Source organism: Neovison vison, chromosome 5 (genome assembly GCF_020171115.1).
Source record: "Neovison vison isolate M4711 chromosome 5, ASM_NN_V1, whole genome shotgun sequence".
Lineage (NCBI taxonomy): Eukaryota > Metazoa > Chordata > Mammalia > Carnivora > Mustelidae > Neogale > Neogale vison.
This window is the reverse complement of record NC_058095.1, coordinates 163,557,851-163,585,338: the sequence shown is the minus strand read 5'-3', so window position 1 is coordinate 163,585,338 and position 27,488 is coordinate 163,557,851. Positions and strand designations below refer to the sequence as shown.

At 41.0% G+C, this 27,488-nt stretch overlaps 1 protein-coding gene across 1 annotated transcript in view; it reads right to left on the bottom strand.

Annotated features, from left to right (window-relative positions):
* Positions 1 to 27,488, bottom strand: part of MYO16 (myosin XVI) — a 432,663-nt gene that overhangs the window by 284,738 nt on the left and 120,437 nt on the right. Inside the window, exons 9-11 of the mRNA XM_044250091.1 lie at positions 25,574 to 25,724; positions 15,867 to 15,977; positions 8,206 to 8,271 (exon numbers count right to left, since the gene is read on the bottom strand). Coding sequence (XP_044106026.1) covers positions 8,206 to 8,271; positions 15,867 to 15,977; positions 25,574 to 25,724 — 328 coding nt within the window. The remainder of the gene's footprint in view (positions 1 to 8,205; positions 8,272 to 15,866; positions 15,978 to 25,573; positions 25,725 to 27,488) is intronic.

Genomic DNA, 27,488 nt, shown 5'->3' with positions numbered 1-27,488 from the left:
AGCACTCTTTGCAAGAGCAGAAAACATGTCAATGTAGGGGTTAATGGATGAATATAACGGATTGTGTTTTCATACGATAAAATACTATAGGACATTTAGAATACATTTTTGAGAACTGAAACTATCAATACAAAAAAGCACAAAGGCTAATGAAGATTTATTTTGTAAAAGGACATAGTTAATAAATCTGAATGTATCAGCAATATATCCGAGTGAATTAATATGGAAATATAATAGTATTTGCACATGTACAGTTGTCCCTCCCCTGCCTTTACCCATATGGTCTATGTTCCAGGACCCTCCGGGGTTGCCCGAAACCACAGAGAGTGCCAAACCCTATATACATTGTGTTTTCCTATATATACCTAACTATGATAAAGTTTAATTTATAAGTTGGGCATAGTAAGAGATTACCAATGATAACTAGTAATGAAAAAGAACACTTACAACAATATACTGCAGTAAGTTTTACAGGTGTGGTCTGTCTTTCTCAAAATACATTATTTATTTATTTATTTATTTATTTATTTTAAAGATGTTATTTATTATATCATGACCTGAGCCGAAGGCAGGCACAAAACTGACTGAGCCACCCAGGCTCAAAATACCTCTCTGTCCTGTATACACCCTCTTCTTGGGGTGACGGAAGATGATCATGTGCAGTGAGTGACGCAGACTCGTGCCACAGCGTCAGGCTACTACTGACCTTCTGATGCTATGTCAGAAGTAGCATCAGTCCCGCAGTGGGACGACCATATGTGCCTATGTATAGTGAACGTATAAAAGGTGGACGAGTGGCCCCTGGGGGGCTCAGTCAGTTAAGCACCTGCCTTTGGCTCAGCTCATGATCTCCAGGTCCTGGGATTGAGTCCCACACTGGGCTCCCTGCTTAGCAGGGAGTCTTCTCCCCTCCCTCTGCCTCTTTCCCTGCACATGCATGCTCTCTCTCTCAAATAATTAAACAAATAAAATCTTTTTTTAAAAAAGTGACTGGACGAAAGGATAATAGTTTCGGGAGAGGGGTTGTCATTGCTTATGAAAAGGAATCTGCCTGTGTTCACAGCATACCACACAAACTAATCTAAGACACCATATAATTAAAACAAAGCTTTATTTTCTGTTCTATGCAGGAAACCAATGTTGCAATTGAAGTAGGATGTGAAGTGTTCTTAGCACATCATTATAGCTGTGTCCCAATCTCAGGAGTGTTTGCGAGCAAATAGGACTTCCTTATTTGAAATAGTTCTCAGATTTTTGTATTTTTTAATTATTCCAGAATTTAAAATGGATATCAAAAGAATGAAAATAATGATGTATACACTGTAACTCATAAACCAACCAGGAAGTTCTAGTCCAGCTCTATTTTCTTGCAGGACAAATTTCTGTTCCTTTTGAAAACTTGCATTAACACTATCTCACGTCCCAAGCCCAACATGGACTTCATCAAACTTTAACAGAATGCTTTTAAGATCCATCTGTAAAATCCTGCAGAGAATTTCATTAGATGTTACAAACAAGGAGAGGCAGAAGACAGCCAGGAGCATGTGTGACTCCTACTCCGTTTCTTCACGTCCTTGGGGTCACATCTACCTTTAAGGCCAAGTTTTACTGGACATTAGACATATAAGGGATCTTGGGTATCGATGTTTTTTCATGATAATCAAACTAACACTTCTCAGATCCCTTCTCTTAAAAGCCCTCTCCTTTCCAGAAAGTCAGATTTTCTGTTGTAGAATTCCATTGCTATAACCTGGTAATACTTGACTCGATTACCAGGTAACACCTCATAATAGTTGGTAATTCTGCTAAACGCCAATACTTAGCTTCCTAAGGGGTATAAATACAAAACAATCATTTTAATATAACAGTGCATTTAATTAAGATAATAATCTATTCTACTTAATTATTTCTATTGAAGCTTGAAGATTTTCACTTAGGCAGTTTCAGTCTTCTGACAAGCCATGTAACGTTCAGATTGGTTATCCTCACCACCGTCATTTTCATTATCAATATCATTGCACGTTCTCACGGGTCCAGCAACTACCGTCAGCAACAAGCATCCCGATCCCACACGCCTTCTCTCTCCCCTTCACCTTCTTCTCTCCCCATCTGCATCATCTGGGAATAAGATTCTGGTCACTGGTAATTTTAAGTGCTTGATTGGAACTCATGGGCGAGATGACATCACATGAGCCTCATTCATGGGTACCTCCTTTTGCCCCTGGGCTGGACTCTCTGCTTCTAATGAATAAGGATTCGTTTTCCATTGCTTTTGTTTGTTTGTTTTGTTTTTATGAATCACTCTCTCGTACTTTCATGCATGGCACCTGTCAGTAAACTGCTGGGAGGTGGCAGAATCCTACCTTGCTCTGAATTCTGAAGCCAGTCATGCTGTTCCACAATGGATGAGGGGGCTCCCCAGCCGTCCAGGTCCCCTAACCTGTGGAACCTCCCTGACATTAAGAGGTGGTTGGCTTCACGCTATGGTAAAAATACGTCCCTCTACTTGCCTGATTGGATTACCTACTCATTATCTATATAACTATCCATATAGAGGACATATTCTGGAAAAAAAAAAACTTGTGCTTTTGTTTGTTTGTTTGTTTTACAAAGAATCACGTATAATAATAAACAAAATTGCCTCTGGGCTCTATGTTTGCGATGCCAAGAGGAGCTCATCACACATTTGCTCTGAGGTTACATGATCTCACTTTAAATTCTGTCCCTCCCGCTCACGGAAGACTTTAGAAAATTTGTTAATTCTACTGAAGGCTTGGTGTTTTCACCTCCAAAGTGGAAATAATAATTCTTATACTGATTGCATTGCCTTTTGGAAGTAGATGTGATGACATACACGGAAGTCTCCGCAGCAGACCTACCGCGTGATGAGCCCTAGACAATGCCAGGTCCTCCTTGCAGCCCCACTGGTCCAGAGGTGCCACGCTCCGCTCAGCCATGCAGCTGCGTGCCACACCACACGTGCAGTGGGAATGTTAGGAGACCAAGAGCAAGCGGGGTCTGACATTTAATGAAGCCCTAAGCCTGACACCCTACACTAGATGCCATTTCACACAGTGGGAGAGCTTAATCTCACCACCAATGGAGGACATGGGTTCTGAGCATTTCTGTGTCCTTGTGTACTCATAAATACGATCTTGAGAAATTATCTCCAGGTCTTTTATCTGGGATGGCATCATTATTCTGCACATTGAGATTTCTAAGTGATACATCTTTGGTTTGCGAAATCCATAGTAAAGGGAACAGTGAGAAATATCTGAGACCAGTCTGACATGGATGTTTGAGGGCCCATGCACACCTTTGACTGATGTGTCCACTCTCATGACATTCACGTGTTCACTGGTTTCCACAATGGCACAAACACCAAGATGTTTATCTTTTCTAATTACTACCTCAACAATGCATTAGACCTGTTTTTGTTTATTTGTTTGTTTTGTTTTTTTAAGGATTTTACCTATTTGACAGAGAGAGAGAGGGTGCCCCTTTACCTGGGGAGTAGGGGGGAAGAAAGGGACCCAGAGTGTGAGGCTCCATTCCAGGATCCTAGGATTAAGACCTGTGCCAAAGTCCACTCAACCAACTGAGCCAGCCAGATGCCCTTAGACCCGGTTCTTTAATGGCAGCCATCCCCCCTGTCACTGTGGTCTCCCATCCCTCTTCCCTTCCTCTCCCCCTGCCTCTTTCCCTATCCTCTTCCTCCTCCTCCTTCATTGCTTTCTATTATTTTTCTACCTCATTCTTAAACTTGGTGTGACTCCTAGAAATCTTCTAAAATGAAATATCTATGTGAATTACTCCTAATCTTGCATCCAAGGGAGAACTTCAACGTTTCAATTTAACCTCCAAAAACTGTACATTCACCTGAACCTGGTTTTTCCTCATCAATTTTTCTTTTCTTCTCTTTTTTCTTATAGATTCTCCTAGACTCACAGAATCAAAACCTGTATCTTTAAGGGATGCCTTTTCTCTTATTTGTTCCTCAAATGAAATTCTCTGCAGGTTCTTAGTGTCTTTTCAGAAACTCACTCAACTTCTGCCCACTACCACCAGAGTCCCCATACTAGGCTTGCTCTTGAATTATTTCAGTGCCGACTAATTATTCTTCCTGCCTAAATGTCCCTTGTTCTCAAACTGATGGCAAAAGACTTATAAACACTACTTGTATTGAACTTGTTTGTTTCCAGTGAGTCTTTATTTTCTAAAATTAAAACTCAAACTCTCTAACTTAGCTTTATAGTGTAGATCTAAACCAGATTTTCAATTCTTTAACTTTTTGAACTTCTTGCTCTTATAAGATTAGTCTGTGCCTTCTTCTAATGATCCTATATTTTTGGTCCCCATAGTTTGACTCTAGACAATTCTTTAAAGTATACTTCCTCTCCCCTTACCATAATCTTATTCATTCCTTAGGATTTGCAACAATCCCATTGCTTTTCCAAGTAATGCCTTTCTCAACTTGGGAAGACCTCCTTCCCTCCAACATTCTGACTTGCCAGTTAATAGTGTACATTCTCAATACAGGTATCTTACTGTCCTCATCTACAAGGGAAATCTGATTATGCATTATCTCTAGAATATCAGTGCAGTTTTTAAGGATGAGGAGACACTTACTTAGCATCCATCCCCAAATACCTAACATAACATACTGTGTTTAATGGACTCAATAAATGTTTCTTGGTTTGCTGAAGCATTCTTCTTCCTGATCATAACACTGCTTCTTTTGCAAAGCCTATTCAGAAAGATCTGGCTACTTTTCTCTTTTCTCCTTCTCCTCTACCCCTTACATGTTTAAATTAAGCGAAGTCACTCGCCTTCAACATAAATGGGGAGCACAACAGTGAACCCCTCCCTGCTGGTTATATTTCATTTACATCTGTCTGCTTTCTGGCCCCCTGGGTGCCACTCCCCCCAGTGACTGTTCGCATCACATCAACATTGCTTTCGGCTATGAACCACCTCTGGGAGAGGGCTGCTTCCTGCCATGTGTTTGTATTAGTCTCAAAATGCAGTTCAAACGCAGAGGCTCTGCATCCATGATTAATGGCCTCTCATGAAATGAATGTTATGCAAAGCTTAACATAACACAGTTAATGGTAATAAAATTAAAGTGAGCTACAGATGATGTTCATGGATTTGTTTTTCAACATGAAACACAGAAGTCATTCTCTTGGTCTACATAATCTTTATAGATATAACCATATTCAGTGTTTCAGTTTCTTCTTTTATTTAACTAATGAGGGAAGAAACTAAACTATCTGAACAGAATTTGTTATTTAAGATAATAGCATACATTTGATTACATAATTTCTCAGCATAAAAGTAAGTGAAAATGTCTCTTGCATGTCCATAGGACAGTGAGATAACTTGATGTTTCAGTATGCGAGTAACTGACATAAAATCACAAGGTACTAAGGATGCTACAGAGGATGCTCACCCAATGTCTATAATTATATTACATGTTACTACTACTCGTAGACTAGGAAAGTGCAAACTATTTGATTCTGCAAAATGGAAGTGAATTCCAAAACACCAAACACAGTAAAATCTCATTATGACCTTTTAAAAGTGGGCAGTTTTGTTGTAAGATTTTTATCAGTGCATTATTTTACCCAAATATATTTATTTTCCTCTTACATTCTATGCCAGAATCCACTGGAATTGACAGATATAAAGGATGATACATATAAGTTATATGTCGCATTCACTATTTTAAGTTTTAATGAACCGTTCATGCAAAAATCTCATTGCATCATGTTTTATTCCTACATTAATAAAGAAATATGTCTCTTAACATCTCTCCTTTTCTCCATTAACAAGTATTCCTGAAAGACCAGCAAATACAACACGTTGCCTGAAGCCAGAAAACTACTCCACTACTGATAGCCTAAAAATGAAGAAACCAGAAAATCAGTCTTTTCCACTTGAAATAGAATATAACATGACAAGTAATATTGTAATAAAAGAATTCATTATGTTACATTTTCCTTAATTCTCAGAATTTGACCCCCAATTCTATAGAAGCATTTATATAATAGCTATATATGTATATATTTTATGCAATATCTAAAATTGGCTTTTGTCTCAACATATGATTCTTTTTGACTCTATGACCCAATGTAATACCATAGATAGAAGCCAAAAACAACACATTAATAGGCAGTTTGAAATAGCAGGGTTTCTCTCTCTTTCTATTGCTATGTCTCTTAAACTGAAAAATAATGAACTTGGAAAGCATCAAAGATGCAGAAAGCTCAGGCACCTGGGTGGCTCAGTCAGTTAAGTCTCTGCCTTCAGCTCAGGTCATGATCTCATGGTCCTGGGATGGAGTCTTGCATCAGGGTCCCTGCTCATCAAGGACCCTGCTTCTCCCTCTCCCTCTGCCTCTCCACTCTGCTCATGCTTTCTCTTGCTATCACTCTCTCTCTCAAATAAATAAATAAAATCTTTGGGAAAAAAAAGATGCAGAAAACTGTGGTTAAAGCAAAATTAAAAGTCCCCAATACTTCTTTATACAAAGCACAAAATTGGCAATATAACTATATAACTTAAATGATTATCAAAAGAAACACCAAGAACTTAGAAAGAAGGAGACAATAAAAAGAAAAAGCAGAGATCAAACACATAGAGAATAAATACATAGTAGAAAAAAATTAAGTAAGGAAATGTTTTCTTGGAAAAGATTAATACAATCAAGAAATTCCTAGCAAATTGACTCTAAAAACTCAGAGAAAGCATACATGGCCAACATTGGGAATGGAAAGAAATCACTCAAAATTCTACAAACATTAAAAAAAAAATAGGACTCATGAATAATTATATGCTCCAAACTCTGGAAGATTAAATATAATGAGCAGAATCCTTGTAAAACAAAACTATTAAGAACTGACATAAAGGGGCACCTGGGTGGCTCAGTGGGTTAAAGCCTCTGCCTTTGGCTCAGGTCGAGATCTCAGGGTCCTGGGATCGAGCCCTACATTGGGTTCTCTGCTCTGCAGGGAGCCTGCTTCCTCCTGTCTCTCTCTCTGCCTGCCTCTCTGCCTACTTGTGATCTCTGTCTGTCAAATAAATAAATAAAATCTTTAAAAAAAAAAAAGAAATAAAAAAAAAAGAACTGACATAAAAAGAAATAAAAATACAAACAGTGCACGCCTATTTCATCACCACAGGTCAGGCTGCACTCCTCTGATAGGACTCCTGAGATGACTGCCGATGACTGCTCTTGCGCTGCCCCAACAGGTGACCACATACTCAGGTGGCCCAAGACTAAGGCTGGGATTGGCCTGAGTGGAGTGAGGACACCTGGCAAAGTGCAGCAGTTTTAAAGCAACAGTTCAAGTGACTTTGGCGAGAAGGACTGTGGCTAGGACAGTGAGTGGGCACTGTCTCAGGGGAGTTTTCTTAAGAATTCTTCATTGATTCCTGGGGAGCATAAAGAAGGTGTTCTCTCTCCCTTTCCCTCCAACCTCTCTCCTGCCGCCTTTCCCTCCAACACCTAAGAGCATGTCCCTCTTCAGGAACACACGCCTGCTCCCCTTGCCTCTTTGTCATGCTCCTGCTCCCTATTAAGGATTCTGCTTTCACTGGAACCAGCTTGTGCTCAAAAAAAAAAAAAAAAAAAAAAAAAGAGCTGCACAATGATGTTCTTGATCGACTACTACTTGAAAATTATGTCATGTTTTCAGTTATCTGGAATAGTTTTCCAAAAGAAATTTCTCTCTTAATTTTGGGAGTCTCATCATTGAAAGTGGAAAGTCATTTGGAAAAAATGCATAAAATTCTATATTGTCCTTTCTCATTTTCATTGTTTTAACTTCATAAAACGATTCTGAAGGAGGTGATGATGTTGAAATAAGGACTGTAAGCCGCCTGATCTTGAATTAGTCAAGAAGGTATGGAAAGTAGAGTCATGTATTGTTTAATTTTAGAAGTTTGTCTAGTAACTACAATCGGAGTAAAATGACACATTATAAGTGCAAAGGCATTTTTGATAAGATCACATTCTTTTCCATTTTTGTCTCAGAACAAATGAAAGTCATTATTATGCAAATATCAATTTAGAATTTTCTGAGAAGTTTGACTTTACTTATTGTTTTGGGCTTTCTTCTGAACCGATCATTTGATGCAGATAGGTATGTCTGGTGAGCATCACTCCACATTTTTAAATGATATTTTAAATTTCATACTCACCATCGTGGAATAAATTGGAAGCTCTTTGAATGGGTTGACAAGCAAGAGGATATCTCCAATAAAAGTCTGTTAAAAGAAAAGGATAGAAATAGTTGGGGGACTGTATAAAGAGAACACTTAAAATTAAAAGTGATATAACTTTAAAATCACTGTACATAATATAGAAAATAAATAAGGGCCATACTTTAACATTTTGTGAGCTATTTTAAAAGTTTGTAAATAAAGAAATAGAAAAGTCAAATTGAAATAAAGTAAAACATATATGTTTGATTCATTAAACATGTAACAAGTGAAATGGCAGGATTCTAAGAATTGTTTTTCTTAAAGGGGTTTTGTGAGAATCAGACTGAATAAGAAATATAAAATTAAAACATGTGGCAAAATATACTAAAGGAAATAAATGTGATAATGAGTTCTATGCTGCTACAGAAGATGCACAATTGAAAAATGAATAAAGCACAGGAAGCAAATAAAAATACTTTCTAATTTAAAAAAGGACAAGGAATGAGATATAAAAGCACAAAAAACAGATGGAATAAATAGAAATCAAGGATTAAAATAATAGATTTAAATTCCCCCAAATCAGAAATTACATCAAATGTAAAGTTACTAAATGTTCTTAAGGATGAATATTATGAACTAAATTACTCTCTATAGATTAAGAAAATTTGCAAGTGAAAGATAAAGCAGGGTACACCTGCAAACAATAAGAACAGGAAAAATGTGGTTTAGCAACACTCAATTCACACACACACAAAATAAAAGGGATATAAATGAGCATTTCACAATGATAAAATATTAAATCAACCAGGAAGATATAGCATTTAAAATTTCTATGAGACTAAAATCAAGCACAAAATATATGAAGCAAAAACAGCTGTAAGGAGAAAGATTAATTCACAATGACAGAGGGAATTTTAAACAATTTTTTTCTTAGTAACTCATGGAATAAGCAGATACAATTTTGAAATAAATAATTACCAAGTGATTCATTGACTCATATACAACACTGTTACCAAACAATTGCAGAATATACATTCTTTGAAATTGAACACAGGTCAGTTTCATTACATGTAAAGGACATGAACCACATAAGGTAGGATCTCTGATCATGCCAGAATTATAATAATGGATATCTAGAAAATCACCAAATGTTTGGGAATTATACGATGCATCTGCAAATAACCTATGAGCCAAAAAATGAGCTGCAATGCAAATGAGAAGATATTTTGATTATAACATATCCTAATTTGTGAGATGCAACCAAAGATATACTTAGTATAGAAATTATTATCTGATATGCTATTTATAATGTTAAAAAAGAAGGAAGGCTGGTAATTATGATCTAAGTATACTTTTTGAAGAGCTCATCAAATTACATCAAAATATAGAGAAATAAAATCAGTATAACAGCAGAAATTAATGGACTAGAAACGAAAGTCAAAAGGTGGTCTTTTGAATAGTGTAATAAAATGTTGAGTACCCTAACAAGATTGAGAAAACAAGACAAAATGCACAAACTACTGGTATCCTAAATATGACATTGCTACAGACAACACAGACATGAAAACAGCTGAAGAGATACTGGGAATCCCATTTTAGCCATGATGGATATTTAGATAATGTGGATGACAACCATCATCTTACCAAACCAACACAATAAGATACAGAACATCTGACTAGTTACTTTTTTTTCTATAAAAGAAATTTGAATCTATGTCTAAAAACCTTTCCACAAAGAAAATTTAAACTCCACTGGTGAATTCTTCCCAACATTCATGAACAAAAAGCAAAATGAGCAAATATACATTGCTCCAGTAAAGAATAGTAGAGAAAACACCAAAGTAGTATATTGAAAGAAAGGAAGATTACAGGCTCTTCTCTTCCATAAAGTACATGCAAAAACCCTGACAAACTATTGGCAAATTAAATCCAGTAATACATTCAACAGATAATCTGCTTCAACCAGCGAGGATTTGTTCTAGTAACATAAGGTTGGCTTCATATTAGTAAGTCAACTCTTGTAATTTATAATACTAAAAAGTGAAGAAAAAAAGCCATATGATCATCTCAAAATAGACTCAACAGTCAAAAAACTTTTCATAGCATTCAGTGCCTACTAATTAAAAATAATAACTTTGAAAACTATAAATATAAAGAACTGCCTCAATCTAATGAAATTTAACCACACCTATGGCAGAGCTACTGCAAACAACTTGCTTAATGATAAAACATCGAAAGCTCTTCCCTGAGATCCAAAATGAGATAGGGATGCCTATCTTAGCTTATTGTTCCCTCCCATCATCTTTTTATTAAGAGGGCCATCCCGTGAAATAAAACAAGAGTAAGGAAACCGTCAAGATTTAAGAGAAAAATAAAAGTCATTACATACTATATGCTGTATATGCAGAGCATCCAAAAGAATCTCCATTTAAATTAATATTTAAATATGAACTTAGTAAATTGGGCAGAAAAAACATGAATTTCCCAATGAAATTATATCCCTATATTTGCAATACACCATAAAAAAATGAAATTTGCTTGTTATTTTCAGTAAGAAGATAACATTTCTTTTAGCGTCAGAGTTTGAAAGAGGCCCAGAAACAGATCTAATACAAACGGTCAAGACTTCTACACCGAAAATTTTTAAATATTCCAGAGAAAGGAGGGATAGTAACCTTCCATGATATATAGAGGACTTCTCTAGATCAAGATTTATTATCTGCTTTAGTGATTAAGATAGCTCAGTACTGGTTTAGGCACAAACGAATCCATACAACAGAAGTCAGACCCACTTGCCAGGGTCATCTGGTCGCCAACCACAGAGACGCCATGGCGATGCAGCAGTGGGAGTCTACACGGGGGACATTAAGACCAAGGTCTGTGGGGGGCATCTATCCACTATGAGAAAGTGTTTCACTGTATTTACTCAGGCTGGAGGTACCTGCAACGCTGGCCTTCCAAGACTCGGTTCACGCCCCAGGGAAATAGCTGTATGCTGCCTCATGGAAATACTTGTGTACCCATGTTGCCAAAAAGGGACCAAGATGGTTTATAACAGTATCACCCACATAACTCACAGAATTGTAACTGCTGAGTTCAATCACCGAACAATGGAGACAACTCCAGTGTTCTTCCACTGTAGAGTAAATAAATAAATGAGGATAGAGCCACACAGATGCTGATTTTAGAGGAGTAAAAATCAGCTATTGCTGCAAGGAATAGGATAGATGGTTATCAGAAACACAACAACGAATCAAAGCGGGCAAGGGCGGCTGGCTGGCTCAGTTGGTTAAACGACTGCCTTTGGCTCAGGTCATAATCTCAGGGTCCTGGGATCGAGCCCCACATCAGGTTCCCTGCTCAGCGGGGAGCCTGCTTCCCCCTCTCCTGCTCTCTTGCTTGTGCTCTCTCTCAAATAAATGAATAAAATCCTTAAAAAAAAGAAACAAACAAACAAAGTGGACAGACACGAAAGAGAACACACTGGGTGAGTCCTTTTATATGAAGTCCAGAAAAAAAAAAAAAAAACGAATCTGTAACTATATATGCCAAAATCTTTTGTGATGGGTAGGGTAAACTGAGGAAGGGGCTTCTTACTATTCCATTTCTTTATGAAGCTGCTAGTTACCTAGGCACGTTCACCAAATGAAAATTCATGAAACCATACACCCCTGAGTGGTGTGTGACTCTCTTTACATGTTGTGATTCAAGACAACATTGACCTCAATGGAAGGACTGGCCAGGATTCTATAGCCAAGTAAAGGAGAAAAGAAAAGGAAAATGATTGAACCAAATGGGAACCTTTGTAGTGAAGTATTTGAAAATTACCCAGAAAAATGAAGAAAAAAAGTAGACTAAGGGAGAAAGGAGAAATCTGCTAAGGAAGCAAAAATGAGGAGCTTCCAAATACGCATCCAAATATGCTTCTAAATTGCACTTTTCTATTGAGATATAATTTCTATTTTGATCTAATTACTGAAGGAATCTGAGACTGTCTTCACAAATGTATTTTGTGATGAACAATAACAAAAAATAGTCTAGAAAAGATCTGCGTGATCTTGTTAACAATGGACTCCTAACATATGAGTTTATACAGGTTTATGCCATATTCTCAAGAGGCTGCTTTGATGAAAGGTAATGCTGTAAATGTTTTGCAGAGAAAGAATTTTTTTTTTAATTTAGAAAACTACAGATTTCCTTTTCCTCATCTTTCTAAACTATTGCTGTTTTACTGTTACTAGCTCACACATGTTAAGAGCTCCCCAGGGTCTATAAGCGTGAGTGGAATGACAGGGAATGGCACCCTAGGGATTATATATGGCGGGCACATCTTCGGATTCCAGGCTAGGGGGCATGTCATCTGGGGGGAAATGCGTCTGTCCTTCTAATTTCAAATAGCCTCCTACTGAGACAAACTTCAGCTTCTGACACAAACTGGTCAACTTTAACCTCCTGAGCTGCCCCTACAAAAAAGACCTACTATACCCCAGTGGGGCCCCTGGAGGGGAATGTTCAGTTAGTAAGTGGCTCAGCCGAGCCAAGCTGCCTACCTAGCTAACCAGATGTAACAGGAGCCTGTGTTTATTTGGGGGGTTTCTTTCTTTATGAGTGTTGAGTCCTACCAGTTGTGGTTATAAAGAGAATATTACCTTCACATTTATCTGCCATCCAAAAGAAATTTGATTGTGTATTCTATTTCCGCTGTCCTATGTGACAGTGATTATCCAGAGAAAGAAATGCCTTTATTCTCTGCATTATTTAGCAAGCAAACATCTCAATTCTTACAACTCATTTTGTTTGATGGTTTGGGCTCATCCTTCTGCTATGGGCTATGTGGAACCTTTACAATCTGACATCCAAATGAAATAATATATATATACTTAGAAAAAAGGACAAGTTATGTTTGCTCCTGGGTTTTGGCAAGGAAAGAGAAAGGGAAAGGGAAAGGGAAGGGAAGGGAAGGAAAGGAAAGGAAACGAAAGGAAAGGGGAGGAAAGGAAAGGGCAACTTACAGACCTTTTAGAAAGATCATCTTATTAACTAGTCAGATTATAGCAAAAAGAGATGAAAATGCCGATTAGACATTACTTTAGCAGACAAGTGTTATGTTGGCCCTGATGGGCTGATGGCAGCAGTGGAGGGCCACTCTGTGTACATTCTGAAAGAAGGGCCGCTAAGATTTGCAGGAGAGTCCAGTGTGGGACACCAAAGAGGGATCAGTCCCGACACTCGAACCAGGCCCTTCAGCTTGAACCTAGGAGAAGAGTGAGAGGGCGGGGGAGGGCCGTGTCGGGGCAGGGGGTGCGGAGGTCCGCAGACCATCTCTGCACACAACAGCCACTGAAACCAGTGTTTTCCTATTTGTGGGAAGGAACACTTCTGTTTCCAGTGCATCATGAACTGATACTTTTGTAAAATGTGATAGAAGTGAATTCCTGTAAACACGGCATTGAAAAAGACAAAGACCTACAAAATGCAAACCTGGGTTCTTATTAGACTCAACAGACAGCAATGAAACCGTCAACTTGTCCTAAGAGGTTCTAAATGCTTACTCTTGCAGCAGAATGGTAATAAAAAGTTCATACTTCCAATGGTCCACAGGTTACACTTGTTATTATTCAATCAATAATGTTTAAGTGGCTTGTCTATCCATTAAAGGCGAGTTCAAATAACCTGGCTTAGAGCACTCATCACAAAATTGATCTGAGACGATTAAGCTCTTCCATATTTCAGATGTGGGAGAGGAAAAGCATGTCTCCTGCAGCGACAAATGTGCATTTGATGTGATATTTAGCAAAGCAGGATCCGGAAAGAAAGAGAAACCGAGTAGGCAGAAATGACCTAAGAAGATGGCCCAGTGTGGGGAGGAGTTGGAGCCGTGATTCTGATAAACAGATCGGAAGTACTTGTCCCTTGAGATTGGAAAGTGCTTGATCAGGCCTCCCAGTGAGCAAACCCAGTATGGATGGATCCCAGCATCTAGCACAGCACCGGACACCATCAAATCACCAGTGAGGGAGATCATCACGAGCCCTGAGAAGATCCACTGTGACTTCATCAGAAAGGGCTGGGGAGGTTTACTTAAAGATTGAAGAACTCCCAGTGGGAGTTTATAAAGCTAAGTGTTTATTCCATGGGGTAGAAAGAAAAGCTTAGGGGGAGGAAAAACAGCCCAAGGAAAATCCTGACACAGGCAGAAGGGCTGTCGCTGGGAGCTGAGAGCATCAGCTTGTATCTGGGGCCCAGATCGTGTATGAAGATTGTGGCCATCTTCCCGTGAGAAGTGACACGCCACAGAGATGCTCTAAAGACTGGGAGTGTCAAGATCACATTTGTTCATGATAAGAATGACTCTAGCTCCTGCTGAGATCAGACTGAAAGGGAACAAGGTCCCCTCGGCAGGGTTAGGAGGCTGTTGAGAAGAGATGGCAAAGGCCTTGATGAGGACGGTGACCACCGGGGTGAGGGTAGGTCAAGTGGATGTTGGGGAGACAGAGGCACTGGAGAAGCATGAAGGAAATAAAGAAACACAACACAATCCAAGCAATGGCCTTCTGGTAACTCGGTAAGAAGGTAGGGAGGAGGAGGAGGACGTAGAGGAGAAGGATCTGCACCATGTTGGCAAAGGTGAGAAGACGGAATAAAACTAACAGACAAATAATGGGTCATCCCAGAGAACGGAGTCATCAGCTTTCACCACTTTATGCCAAGGACTCAATCCCGTTCATTTTGATAGAAGCATTTAATTTTCAGTGTATTTACGGTGGCAGGCAATTTATCCAAGCATTAAGATGCTGCACTGAATTTTCATAGGCTAATCAGCACCTGATGATTTATTACTTATAAGCAAATCTCAGACTTAGCATTTACATGAAAATTACTTAATCAATTTCTCAGTAGACTGGGGGGAAAAGAGGGTTATCAAAAAGAATTAGCACACATGGGCATCATCAGATTTCTCTACAGACGTTCTGATTGAGTTGCTTTCAGCTGAATATCACAAAATCAAGCAGAGGGAGACAGACCGACCGACAGAGATGGGGACGGAGACGACATGGTGTCTAAATTGTTCTGCACGTCGGATGAAATAACACATAGAAACCGGGGCTAGAAGCACAGCAGACTGATTCTCTGTGTTGTTTGTCATCTGAGTCATACATTCGTATCCTGCTATCAGAGTTTGGTGTATCAATTATTTACTTGACAAACAAAGCATTTCCTGATAACTTAAGGGGACGACAGGCTCCTTTCCTGCACATAGAGACAACACCCTCCCAGCCCAGTGCCCTCTCCCTCTTCAGCTTCCTCTTCCAGATGCAGCAGGCTAAGTCAAGTACAGGAAACAAACAGCCGTTTTAGAAGTGACTTGCAGATCCTCCTGTTTCCAGCAAGGTCTTCCACAGCAACCTTGACAACAGGAAAGCCGTCAGCCTGCAGGGTATTAACTTTCACTTAACAGCTCTGAAATTTGGATCTTTGCTGAACTTGCTTTAGAACTGAATCAGAATGAAGCTGAACGCTGAGAAATCGACCTTACGCTATCAGCAAGACCAGAAACAACGGTAAGCCCTCTCCTTGTGACATTGGCAGCACGGGGAGGGGGGTGGGCATCGGCAGCAAGACAAAGCAGCACACAAGGCAGGCTCGAGGGCACTTACGTATATCTGATTGTTCCCAAAGCGCTTCTGAATCTCGTAAAGCAGGGTGCCGTCGTTCAGCTCACTGAGCGTTGCCAGGTCATCGCTGGGAGCGGGAGGCATCAGCTTGACCTGGGGAAGACAAACAAAAAGATCAATTCTAATTGCTTTCCAATCAACTCTCTTCACAGTTGGATGTTCCATTTCCAATTACATGTCAAATGCTTAAAGACCACGTGAGTTTGAAACCATTATTAAAAAACGAGATGGAGGGCTGCCTGGGTGGCTTGGTGGGTAAAGCCGCTGCCTTCAGCTCAGGTCATGATCTCAGGGTCCTGGGATCGAGTCCCGCATCGGGCTCTCTGCTGGCCAGGGAGCCTGCTTCCTCCTCCCTCTCTCTCTCTCTGCCTGCCTCTCTGCCTACTTGTGGTCTCTCTCTGTCAAATAAAAATCTTTAAAAAAAAAAAAAGAAACAAAAAATCCGAGATGTTTCACTTAGAAGAAGGAACAAAAAAATTCCAAAGCCACAGAGAGGTGTCTTCAGATGACCATCTCTGTCCTGTGCCCACGACCGCGCACGAGTTCTCGCACACACGCTCACCCCAAGCCCCCAGGGCCATCTTCCGTCCTGCAAAGGCATCAGTCGGCCAGAATCATTCCAGCACGTTGACTTTCCCAGTCCCCACTCAAAACGCAGACAGCTCTGAGCTGCTCTGCGTCCTCTACGCCCGGCAGCTGAAAAGCTCACGTGTCTGCAGTGTTTCCAAAGCTAAAGCAGAACTTCTCCTATTACTGTTGTTGGCACACTGAAGAAGCCAGTGGGCCTGGAATGCAGCTTCTGCACACATGGGGGAGGAGGCCAGATTTTGAAAGACTCTAGAATTTTGGCTCGGGATTTTTATTCTTCTTTACATGTCTCCTACAATGAAAGTAGCTGCGAGAGTCAGATAATTCTGTCATAAAGAAAAACATGATTCCCTGTGATAGAGTTAGAAAACTGCCAAATATTTCAACTAAAAAAGATGAATTTGGATGATTTAATTGGGCAAAAACCTATAATTTGCAAGTTCGGAATGGACCATGTTTAATTTTACCTATACAAGGTAGGTTGTGCAAAGCAGACCCTGGATCTGTGAGGACAGCCTTGGTTTTCTTTTGTCAAACACAGAGGAGCCAAAGACGAAGAATACTCTTATCCACGCCTCGGTGAGTTCATCGGTGTCCTTGGTGAATTTTTAGCAACAGCAAGCTTATTTTGTATCATTTACGTTCATGTCTGTATTCTGTATCAACTTTCCCCTCTTGTACTTGTATTTGTACTACATATCTTATCCTCGTATGTATCACTGTTAAAGAATTTGGGCTTAAATATTACTGTTTATCAGCTAGGTGTTTATAGCATTGACAGATACGGAACATTAAAAAAAAAAATCTAAGTGTAGGGTGATCTGTCTGCTGTGAGTGACGGATTCGCAAAACGGAATCTTTCTCAGGGGTTCATAAATTCAAGTCTGTGCTCCTAGGCTTCCTCTAATCCTAATGTGCTCACAGTGGAACCTCAGATTCTTTCCTGGGAATCTCAAGTGATCAGAAGAGTGGCTTGTCATGTCTCCCAGTTAGAAGGGTATCACCCAGTAGGCTCCGGTATGGGAAATATCACCATTTGGGTAAGTGGCAAACACCGTATTCCAAGAGAAAGTTGTTTGTGTATTAAAAATTAGTTTGTACCCGAATGTTCATAGAGCAATGGACACAGTCACCAAACTGTGGAAAGAGCCAAGATGCCCTTCCACGGACGAATGGATAAGGAAGGTGTGGTCCATATACACTATGGAGTATGATGCCTCCATCAGAAAGGATGAAGACCCAACTTTTGTAGCAACATGGACGGGGCTGGAGGAGATTATGCTGAGTGAAATAAGTCAGGCAGAGAGAGTCAGTTATCATGTGGTTTCACTTATTTGTGGAGCATAACAAATAGCATGGAGGACATGGGGAGATGAGAGGAGAAGGGAGTTGGGGGAAATTGGAAGGGAGGTGAACCATGAGAGACTGTGGACTCTGAGAAACAAACTGAGGGGTTTGGAGGGGAGGGTGGTCAGGCGTTGGGTGAGCCCGGTGGTGGGTATTACGGAGGGCTCGGACTGCACGGAGCACTGGGTGTGGTGCATAAACAATGTATCTTGGAACATTGAAAAAATAAAATAAAATTTAAATATAAAAAATAATAAAAGACTATGGCAGAAGTAAAATAAACATATAAAAAATCAACTTGTAAAGTACTGCAGACTGCATAAAGGTCGAGAAAAAGCCTCTCTTCTCCCCACGCCGTGCATACACTCAGCCAACACCCTGAGTTCATTTTCTTTGCTTTTGCACATTTTAAAGACATAGGCCTCAACATATGGTTCAGAATTAACCTGTATGGAGCATAGCAAATAGTCTCATTAACATTAGCTAACTAGGGTATTTTAATTAGCCACAGGCATAGCTGGAAGACTTCAATACTGTCAGAAATATTCACTTAACTAGTCAAGAGTAGAATCTGAAAGTTGGTACTCGGGGCTGATAAAAATGGAAGTCAGAACGTCCCGCCTCTTCTGATATTCTCCCGGCTGGTCAGAATCAGTCCCGGGATCGTGGGTATGAGTTGTTCTTTTTTCCACACTAAACACTTGGCTCTACTTAAGAGTCTCATAGGGGCGCCTGGGTGGCTCAGTGGGTTAAGCCTCTGCCTTTGACTCCAATCAGGATCTCAGGGTCCTGGGATCGAGCCCCGCATCAGGCTCTCTGCTCAGCAGGGAGCCTGCTTCCCCCTCTCTCTCTGCCTGCCTCTCCGTCTACTTGCGATTTCGATCAAATAAATAAATAAATAAAATCTTTAAAAAAAAAAAGTCTGGTAGCCCAGGATGCCTCGGGGGGAGTGACCAGCAGTCCCCTCCACCCAGGCAGCACTCTGCTGCATTTTCCATCAGTCACGCTGATCTGGGTAGAAAAACTTACACACCGAACTGAGCTTTCTCACTTAAAAAAATGCTACAGAAGCGTGTCTCAGGCACCGATTCTTTTTGTACTAATAGGGATGACTGTGTGTAAATCTCAGTGGCCTACCTCCCCGGCTGGGGGACCCTGAGCCTTTCTCTTCCCCAGCGTTACTAAGTCACTTTCCGTCATCGCTTATGATATAAAAGACGATGGTGTGTCCCTTGCGGGAGGCTGTGAGGGTGAGTTTGCATGGAAGCCTGGCAAGTGTCTGCTCCGTAGATAAGTGTGCAGTGACGGGGTGTGTCGTTACCTAGACAGACAGATGCAGAGGGTCGTGTGCACCAGAGGGAAACTTGCTGCCAACTTCCCTGAGAACTGCCTTTGGAGAAAGGAGGAGGTGGGCATCTGCCGACGACCCCAGCCAGGGTCCGCAGATCTCAGCGGACACCGTCAGCTCTCATCTGCTCTAAAACCCAGATTTCACATTCACAGATCCCTTTTTTGGGAAAGGATCTGCTCTGAAGTAGTAATTTTAAAAATTTTGAAATTCATGGATATAGTTCCAACCTCCTTAACCAGGAGATGCAGAACTTAAAGCCCAGAGAGGCTGCACAGTTTCCCTGGGTCACACAGCAGCTAGGTCAGAAGGAGAAGCTGGGACAATCCCCGTCGGGGAACAGTGGAGAAAGTCTAGCCCATGACGGATAATCCGACAACATATTCAGTCCTTCGCATGTCCCGCTTCTTGCTCACGGGCTCTTTGCCAGGCACGTGCTAGAGTGGAGACCAGAGAGGGAGCAAAGGGCTGAGGTCTTACACTCGTTTACAGTCTGCTGGGGGAGAAGTAAGGACGTAAGTAAGAAACTACAGTCATGAAAAGTGTACTGGGGGGAAACTGGAGGGTGCTCTGGAAAGTGAGAGTGCCCTCTCGCTGGGGGTCTGAGAAGTCGTCTCCCATGAGATCACAGCAAAGCTGCGCCTGGGCCTAAGGCTGCGAGGCCAGCCCGCGGGCTCTAGGAGAAGGTGCGCAGGGAGAGGGGAGAAAGCGGTAAGGGCCATGAGGTCCTGTGAGCGGCAGAGCTGGAGGAAACAGGGCCCGTGGCGGCGGCGGGGGAGAGAGGCGCGCGGGAAGACAGGCAGGGCGGCTGCCGGGGCAGCGAGGGGAGGAGCTGCCAGGCTCGCGTGGATGGGGATTACGCGCTGTTTATGACTCAGACCTCAGAGGAGGTCGAAGCTCTACTTGTACTGATGCGACTGCATCGTACCTGGGATCACAGAGGCAAGTGTGTGTCCTTAGACAGGAAAGGAATTCAGAAAATAAGTACCAACGGGAAAGGATGTATTTCTAAGAAATTAAAAATCCACTGGCTGAAGTCTTTATAGAGAGAGACATAAAAGGAAATTTTCGTTATCAATTTAAAGACGGATGTATATCTTTTTTTCCAGTGTCTCTGCAAGCATTTGCTGAACATACAAAAATGCATACACCTCCTTGCACACAGATCTGCATCCCAGAAAACAGATACAGATGTGCATATGTATATCTATGCATATTATACATACATGTTAGTACACATATATATACATGTTCATGCATGCTCATGATATGGTACAAGCCAACAGTGGATTGCAATAGCTTTGAACAATGCAAAAATAAGACAAGAGGCTTCATCAAGGTAGTATACATATTCCCCTCCCAAAGCATCACAAAAAGGAGACAAATGAAGAGCAAGATTTTTTTCTCTAGAAGAAGTGGATTACATTTCTTCGATAATAAACTTCCTTTTATAACCACAGCTCTAACCAGCTCGATGCAAATTTCTGGGGTTCTGTTTAGAAAAAGCATGGAGAGTACTAACAGAAGTCCGGCATTCGTTCCGACAAGCCCGAAAGAGTTCTTGCAGACATCTCATTGGGGTTCTTAAGGATTTCCAGCCACAGGGTCACAGCTGTTCCCTGGGTTAGGGAAACTGTGAAACTGACAGCCAACATGTGAAGACACCCTAGTCTGTGTGCACTAAGGAAACGTGACACATCATGTGACAGCCGTGTGAAAACAGAACAGACCCCAACTCGTACATAGCACCATCCGCAAAGACCATCCGCGCGTAAAGATTCAGAAGCCCGGGGACACCTGCTAGCAAGTGGAGAGGAAAAGAAAAAGACACCTCTGAGTACCTCTGTGCTCTAGTTGTAGACTCCGTAATGTCTACTGCCCACGTCCACCTAACAAAGACAACAGAAGGCAAAACAAAGATGGGGTAAATACATAAAAAGGATTAACATCCCCCCTCTAGGACTGACCACGATGATTTCTATGGAGATACATTTCTCTGTCTATCTCTGTAAGAGGAGATATCTAGAATATAAATTAGATACAGTTCAGGACAGAAAGTCGGGACAAACTTCAGAGAAACACTTAGAGAAATGTTTCGAGATCCAAAGGGAGCTTAATGTTTGGGAATATTCTGACTTCCCCAATTCCTGGTCTCCCCTTGTCCACACCGCACGGAGAGCCGTTCCCTTTACTGTTTTGTTTGTTTGGGGCTTTTCCCTCTGGGAGATGAGCAGTCTGTGCGCAGAGACCACACGTCTGGCAGATAAAAGCGGTAGTCTGACAAATGGGAGAAAAGCAAGAGTATCTTGAGGAGAGGAAAGAACCGAATATTCATGAATTAAGAGGAAAGAGGAAGTCAGGGAAAAAACTAGCTGACCTGGGTGGTCCTAGCAGAGAATAAGGTAATAATCTGACAAATAGTAAGTTTTCCAAAACTTAAGCTCATCACCATGGCTGGACAGCGATTCCCTCCTGCTCTTGTTATCCTGTTAGATGTTTCCACCACAGTAAAAACCTACCAGGTCCTTTCACTTACTAGTGCTTTGACATGCCAAGGATTTATACTTTCGTGTGCATGGAGATAGGTGTGTCTGAATTCTCACCAATCTTCAAAACCCTTGTAGCACACATACAGCTGGGAATCCCCTCTCCTGTTCATACAACCATCACACGTCCACGGGCTCTCCTGCCGTGCCCCCAACACAGAACAGGATCCAGAGTAAAAGAAACACTTGTGATTCTCAGCCATTTGCTTCAAGTTCTGAAGTTTGGTCATTTTGTAATTTATGGGGCGCCTAGGTGGCTCAGTCGGTTAGGCATCCAACTCTTGGTTTTGGCTCAGGTCATGATCTCAGGGTCATGGGACAGAGCCCTGTACAGGGGACTCTGCACTCGGTGGGGAGCTGCTCTCCCCCCTCTTCTGCCCCTCCCCTGCTTGCACACATGCCTATGCACCCTCTCTCCCAGATGAATAAACAAATCTTTAAAAAAAAAAATTTAATCTGTAAATTGAATATAAGTCAAGTGATGAAGAGGGATAATAACTTGCCCACAGTGTTATTTTGAGGATTAAGACAAGGCAGGTGAATGCATGTTTAAGCATTGCAATGTTCACATAAAGTATAATTTTGTATTATTAGTGTTTGAAGTCACCTACACTTGCATTGATGAAAATAAACTCTGTGGATGCGTTGATTGGAATTACATCAAGAGCAGATAAATTCAGCCATTCTGGCAAAAGCTACCGTACAGTCAGTCTATATCAATAACAATGAAAATATAAATACATCTTACTGCATTTTACTCTGTTCTTGGTAAATGTATGATAAGCCCTCATTTCTGTCAGCTTCCTAGCAACCTTGTGAGACCTATACCATGTACCCATTTCATAGATGAAGCTGATGAGGTCAAGGAACCTCTGAGTCATAGACTTTCAGCAGCAGACGTAACCAAAGCATCTGCCTTTCTCTGAACTCCCAGGCTAAAGTGCCTTCACTCAGTGGCATAAAAATTGGAATTTCAAGCGTGAATGAAATTTAAAGAAATATATTCACAAAGGAAGGAAGTGAAGGGAGGGGGAAAAGAAGTCAGACAATTAGAATGAAGGAAGAATGCAGGGGGAGGAGAAAAGGAGGGAAAGGAAGAGAGGAAAGGAAATCAAAGGAAGAATGTCTTGCACACTTTTAGGCAACTTGAAGAAAATTTCTGTCTTCTCAGAGATATTATGTGTTCATTTTGGTGATTATCAAAACCCAAAAAAGTTTAAATCAAGCCTTGAAATATTCACTCACACAGTAACCATTTGATAAAACCTACATTTTATAAAAATCTGGAAGGAGAGATTCTGTGGGTTTTGTTTCAATTTTTTACAAAAACTTCTCCATTATGTGCTTCTCCCTAAGATGTTCATCAGAATGTTCTTGTTTTGACGCGTCTTTTCTAAAACACTTTTAAAGTATAACTCAGTCAGTGGATAATGTTGGTCTTCCTTGGGAGAGAATCACCGACGCACCTCACGGCCAAGGAGAGAGGCCCGTGGTGCCCACAGAGGGCAACGAGAATGAATGAATGTTCCATCGATAATGTACGAACACAAAACCTGAAAAACAGCCGCTGAAACACACAAAACCTGAAAAACCAAACATGACTGCAACTACCTTTAAGGTCTAGGATGCAGCTATAAATTGTATAATTACAAAGAGCTTATATTAAAATCAGAAAGGCCATTCTATAAGGGTTAAACCTGATATCATGTTGTGAGTGTCCTTTTTTGAAGATTTTAATTAACTAACTAATTAATTAATTAATTAAAGATTTTATTTATTTGGGAGGGGGAGAGAACATGTGCTGTGATTGGGGGGGAGGGGCAGAGGGAGAGAGAGAATCTCAAGCAAACTCCCCACTGAGCACAGAGCCCCATGAAGGGCTCCATCTCAGGCCCCGGGGGTCATGACCTGAACCGAAACCAAGAGCTGAATGCTTAACCGACTGAGCCACCAGGCGCCCCTAAGATCTTGAGTTTTCAGAGCAGTTTTAGATTCACAGCAAAGCTGAGAGGGACGGAAATTTCCCACGCACCCCTGTCCCCACGTGTGCACAGCCTTCTCCAGCATCAACACCCCACCAGAATGACGACATTTGTTAGAGCTGAACCTCCACGGACAGGTCACCATCATCCCAAGTCCATAGGGTACATCGGGGCTCACTCTGGGTGTTGTACATTCTGGGGTTTTACACACATGTGGAATGACACACACCCATGTCTGTAAAATCATACAGGGCAGTTTCAATGCCCTAACACCCCCCCGGACTCCACCTCTCCACCCCCCACACACACCAGCCCAGGCAACCTGTGATCTTGTACGGTTTCCGTGGCTAGGCCTTTTCTGGAACGTCAATCACTAGAATCGTACACCCTTTTCAGACCAGCTTCTTTCACTCAGTCATATGCATTTAAGGTTATAGGAAGTTCATAGGACCCTTGAGAAAGTTAAGAAAGAACTTGGCTTTCCATCTTACTAACATTTAATTTGCCTACTACAGCAGACGAAGCTGCTTTCCTCCAAATTCGAGTGTGGAGGCTCTCAATGTGACTCTTGGGAGATGGGGTCTTACGGAGGCAGTGAAGGTTAGAGGAGGTCATAGGGGTGGGTCCCTGATCCCATCGGACTGGCACACTTCTAAGAGACACCGTACAGTTCCTTCCTCTCTCTGTTTCCTCCCCCGCTCAACCCCCATGCAAGGACACCAGGAGAAAGCAGCCAGGAAGGGGACGCTCATCAGAAACCTTACCAGCTGGCACCTTGACCTTGTACTTCAAGTCTCCAGAACTGTGAAAAATAAGTGTCTGCTGCCTAAGCTACCCAGTGTTAGTATTTGTTACAGTAGCCCAAGATGACAAATACACCTGCTGAAATTTTAAAGTATCTCAAAATTACAAAACCTGTTTATTAGTTATGTGGAAATAACAAAATTAATGAAACTAAATCTTGAAAAGATGACCTTAGAAAAATCTAGCTGAAATGTCTTTAATATATTCAAAATTAGATACCGTGAAACAAACCAGTTTCAAGGATTACTCTGACATTTATAAAATTATTCTGCCATTTATAAAACATGAAGCACTTAAAGATCATTTATTTCTCTAGGGAAATGTACTGTTTTCTATAGCCCCAAGCTCACCAGACTGATCTCCCATAACATGGGCACTGTGGCACACACATTACCCCCTCCCCAACAAACACACACAGAATACACCAAGAGATACTTCCAAAGACCATACTTTACATAATAATCAAAAGGAGGACTAAGTCAAGCAGAGAGAGTCAATTATCATATGGTTTCACTTATTTGTGGAGCATAACAAATAGCATGGAGGACAAGGGGAGATGGAGAGGAGAAGGGAATTTGGGTAAATTGGAAGGGGAGGTGAACCATGAGAGACTATGGACTCTGAAAAACAATCTGAGGGTTTTGAAGGGGCGGGGGGTGGGAGGTTGGGGGAACCAGGTGGTGGGTATTAGGGAGGGCATGGACTGCATGGAGCACTGGGTGTGGTGCAAAAACAATGAATACTCTTACGCTGAAAAGAAATAAAAAATTAAAAAAAAAAATAAAGGACTAAAGACATAATCAGAAATATTCAGGAATTAGCGCACCAGCCAAGCTTACATTCCTGATATGTAAGTCAAGATAAATATACAATTCAAATCCTTGTACAGCACAAGAGCCGCTATGTTTGTTGATGGTCAGTATAATGTAACAGCTTATACATGGGAATTTAAAAACTATTAACCTTTGCATTCATGAATCTTTCTTTGAATGGAAATTGTGGGGTGTCTGGTTTCGAAATGTTGGATTTTAAAGCATGATGTAATAAACAGGCATGGAGTAAAGGTATACTTACCGGCTCGGGTTTTGTGGGGCCATTCACGGTAGCATTTTCAGGGATGCTGTCTTGAGACTGTCGCTTGCATAGACCTTTTGTGGCATCTTTGAACATAATGTCTTTCTCCAGCATACTGTCTTGCTTGGCAATTGGCAGCACCAGGGGACTGCTACAGAAAATAATCAATACTATAATTAGTCTTCCACTGACATTGCCGTATTAATCAAGAAGGACCGCAACGGGACAGTTCGGGTATAGGAAGTTGTTTCATTCAGATAAGAAACCATTTCTCAACACAGAGGGGGAATAAACAATCAATGGGGAGTCTGTCAACTTTTCTATTTGTTCTAACTTCCATTCAATTTCAACTTTAAAAGAAAAAATATATTCACTTCAACTTGAGAAGAAAATGTTTACAAATGCATATAGGACTGTAGGAGACAAATCAATAAGCAATTTATAAGCTAAGCGTGAACGCATGACTGAACTAAGCAAGATATTTAGATGTGAAAGTGAATGCAAACAAGTGAAGGCACAAATTATACAATTAATTAAAATATTGCTCATATACAACCTAAAATATATTATGGAATCATGGGCAGTATTTAGAGTTTGTAACAAAATAATAACAGGGGCATTAGAGAGGAATGATGTGCTCAAGGATTCCAGTATTGCAAACGATGACTCATTACTTCATTCATTACAGCTCAAACTAGGCAAAAAAAAATAAAAGCTACTTCATTTTTTGTTGTCGTTCCATAGACATCATTGCCAAAAGAAAGTCATTATTATGTAACGTCCATAAAAAAATAGGCACAATCTAAAAGTTTAATTTGCATTGTAACAGTTTATGATAGTAAGATTTTAAAAAAGCATTTCCCTAAATGTTACCATATGAGCAGAAATATGTACATATTTAATCAAGCAAAATATACATAAATGTAATTATTTCATGTATTCTATAATAGCACTTGTGATTCTAATTAATGTTTAAATGTACTTTATGGTTTAAAAAAAATTCAGGCGTATTAAGGTATTATCCACTGTGTGGGGATGGCCATGCTGTACGTGTCTGTGGCAGATACACACAGAGTTACATGTGGTTAAATATGGGCGCGTGTAACCCACGTCACCAGGAATATACAGGATTTCTGTCACTCCCGACCATCTCCTCTTGCCTGCTCCGGGGAACCCACTGTCTCCGCCTGCCTCCTGCTCCTTGCAACCACTGATTATTACTTCTTTCTCTGTAGTTTTGCCTTTTCTAAACTGTCATTTAGGGGATCATAGAGCGAGCCGCTGTTAGCATCTGCCTTCGCTGACTTAATACGTGCTTTTGAGCGCATTCACGCTGCTTCATACACAACGGTTTGGTTTTCAGCGCTGGGCGGTGGTCTCCTGAGGACACACTACACTTGGGCTCTCCAGTCACCGAACGTTTGGGCTTGTCCAGTTGTCGTCAAGCATGAGTGACGCGTCTGTCCACATCTGCATGCCGGTGTTTGAGCAGACGTGTGCTTGCCTTCCTCTTGGTTAGAAACCTAGAAAGAACTCCAAGCGGCCTCCAACGTGGCGCTCCCACCAGCAGCGCGTGGGCATTCCCCTGGCTTCCCGTCCTTGCCAACACCTCTCTCTCTCTCTCTTCTTACACTGGCTCTAGCAGGGATGTTAGTGGCTTCTCACTGTGGTTTCACACTTACATTTTAAGGCGCTTATCCGGCATGAGAATCTCTTCTCTGGCAAAATGTGAGTTCAAACCTTCATTGCCAGAATATTGACTTCATATATTCTGGTTTCAAGTCCGTGGTCAGGTACGTACGTGGCAAATATCTTCATACCTTCTCCCAGTCTGTGTCTCACCTTTTTATCTTCTTTACAGTGTGTTTCAAAGACCTTTTTTTTTTTTTTTTTCTATGCCTTGGGCTTCTTGTGT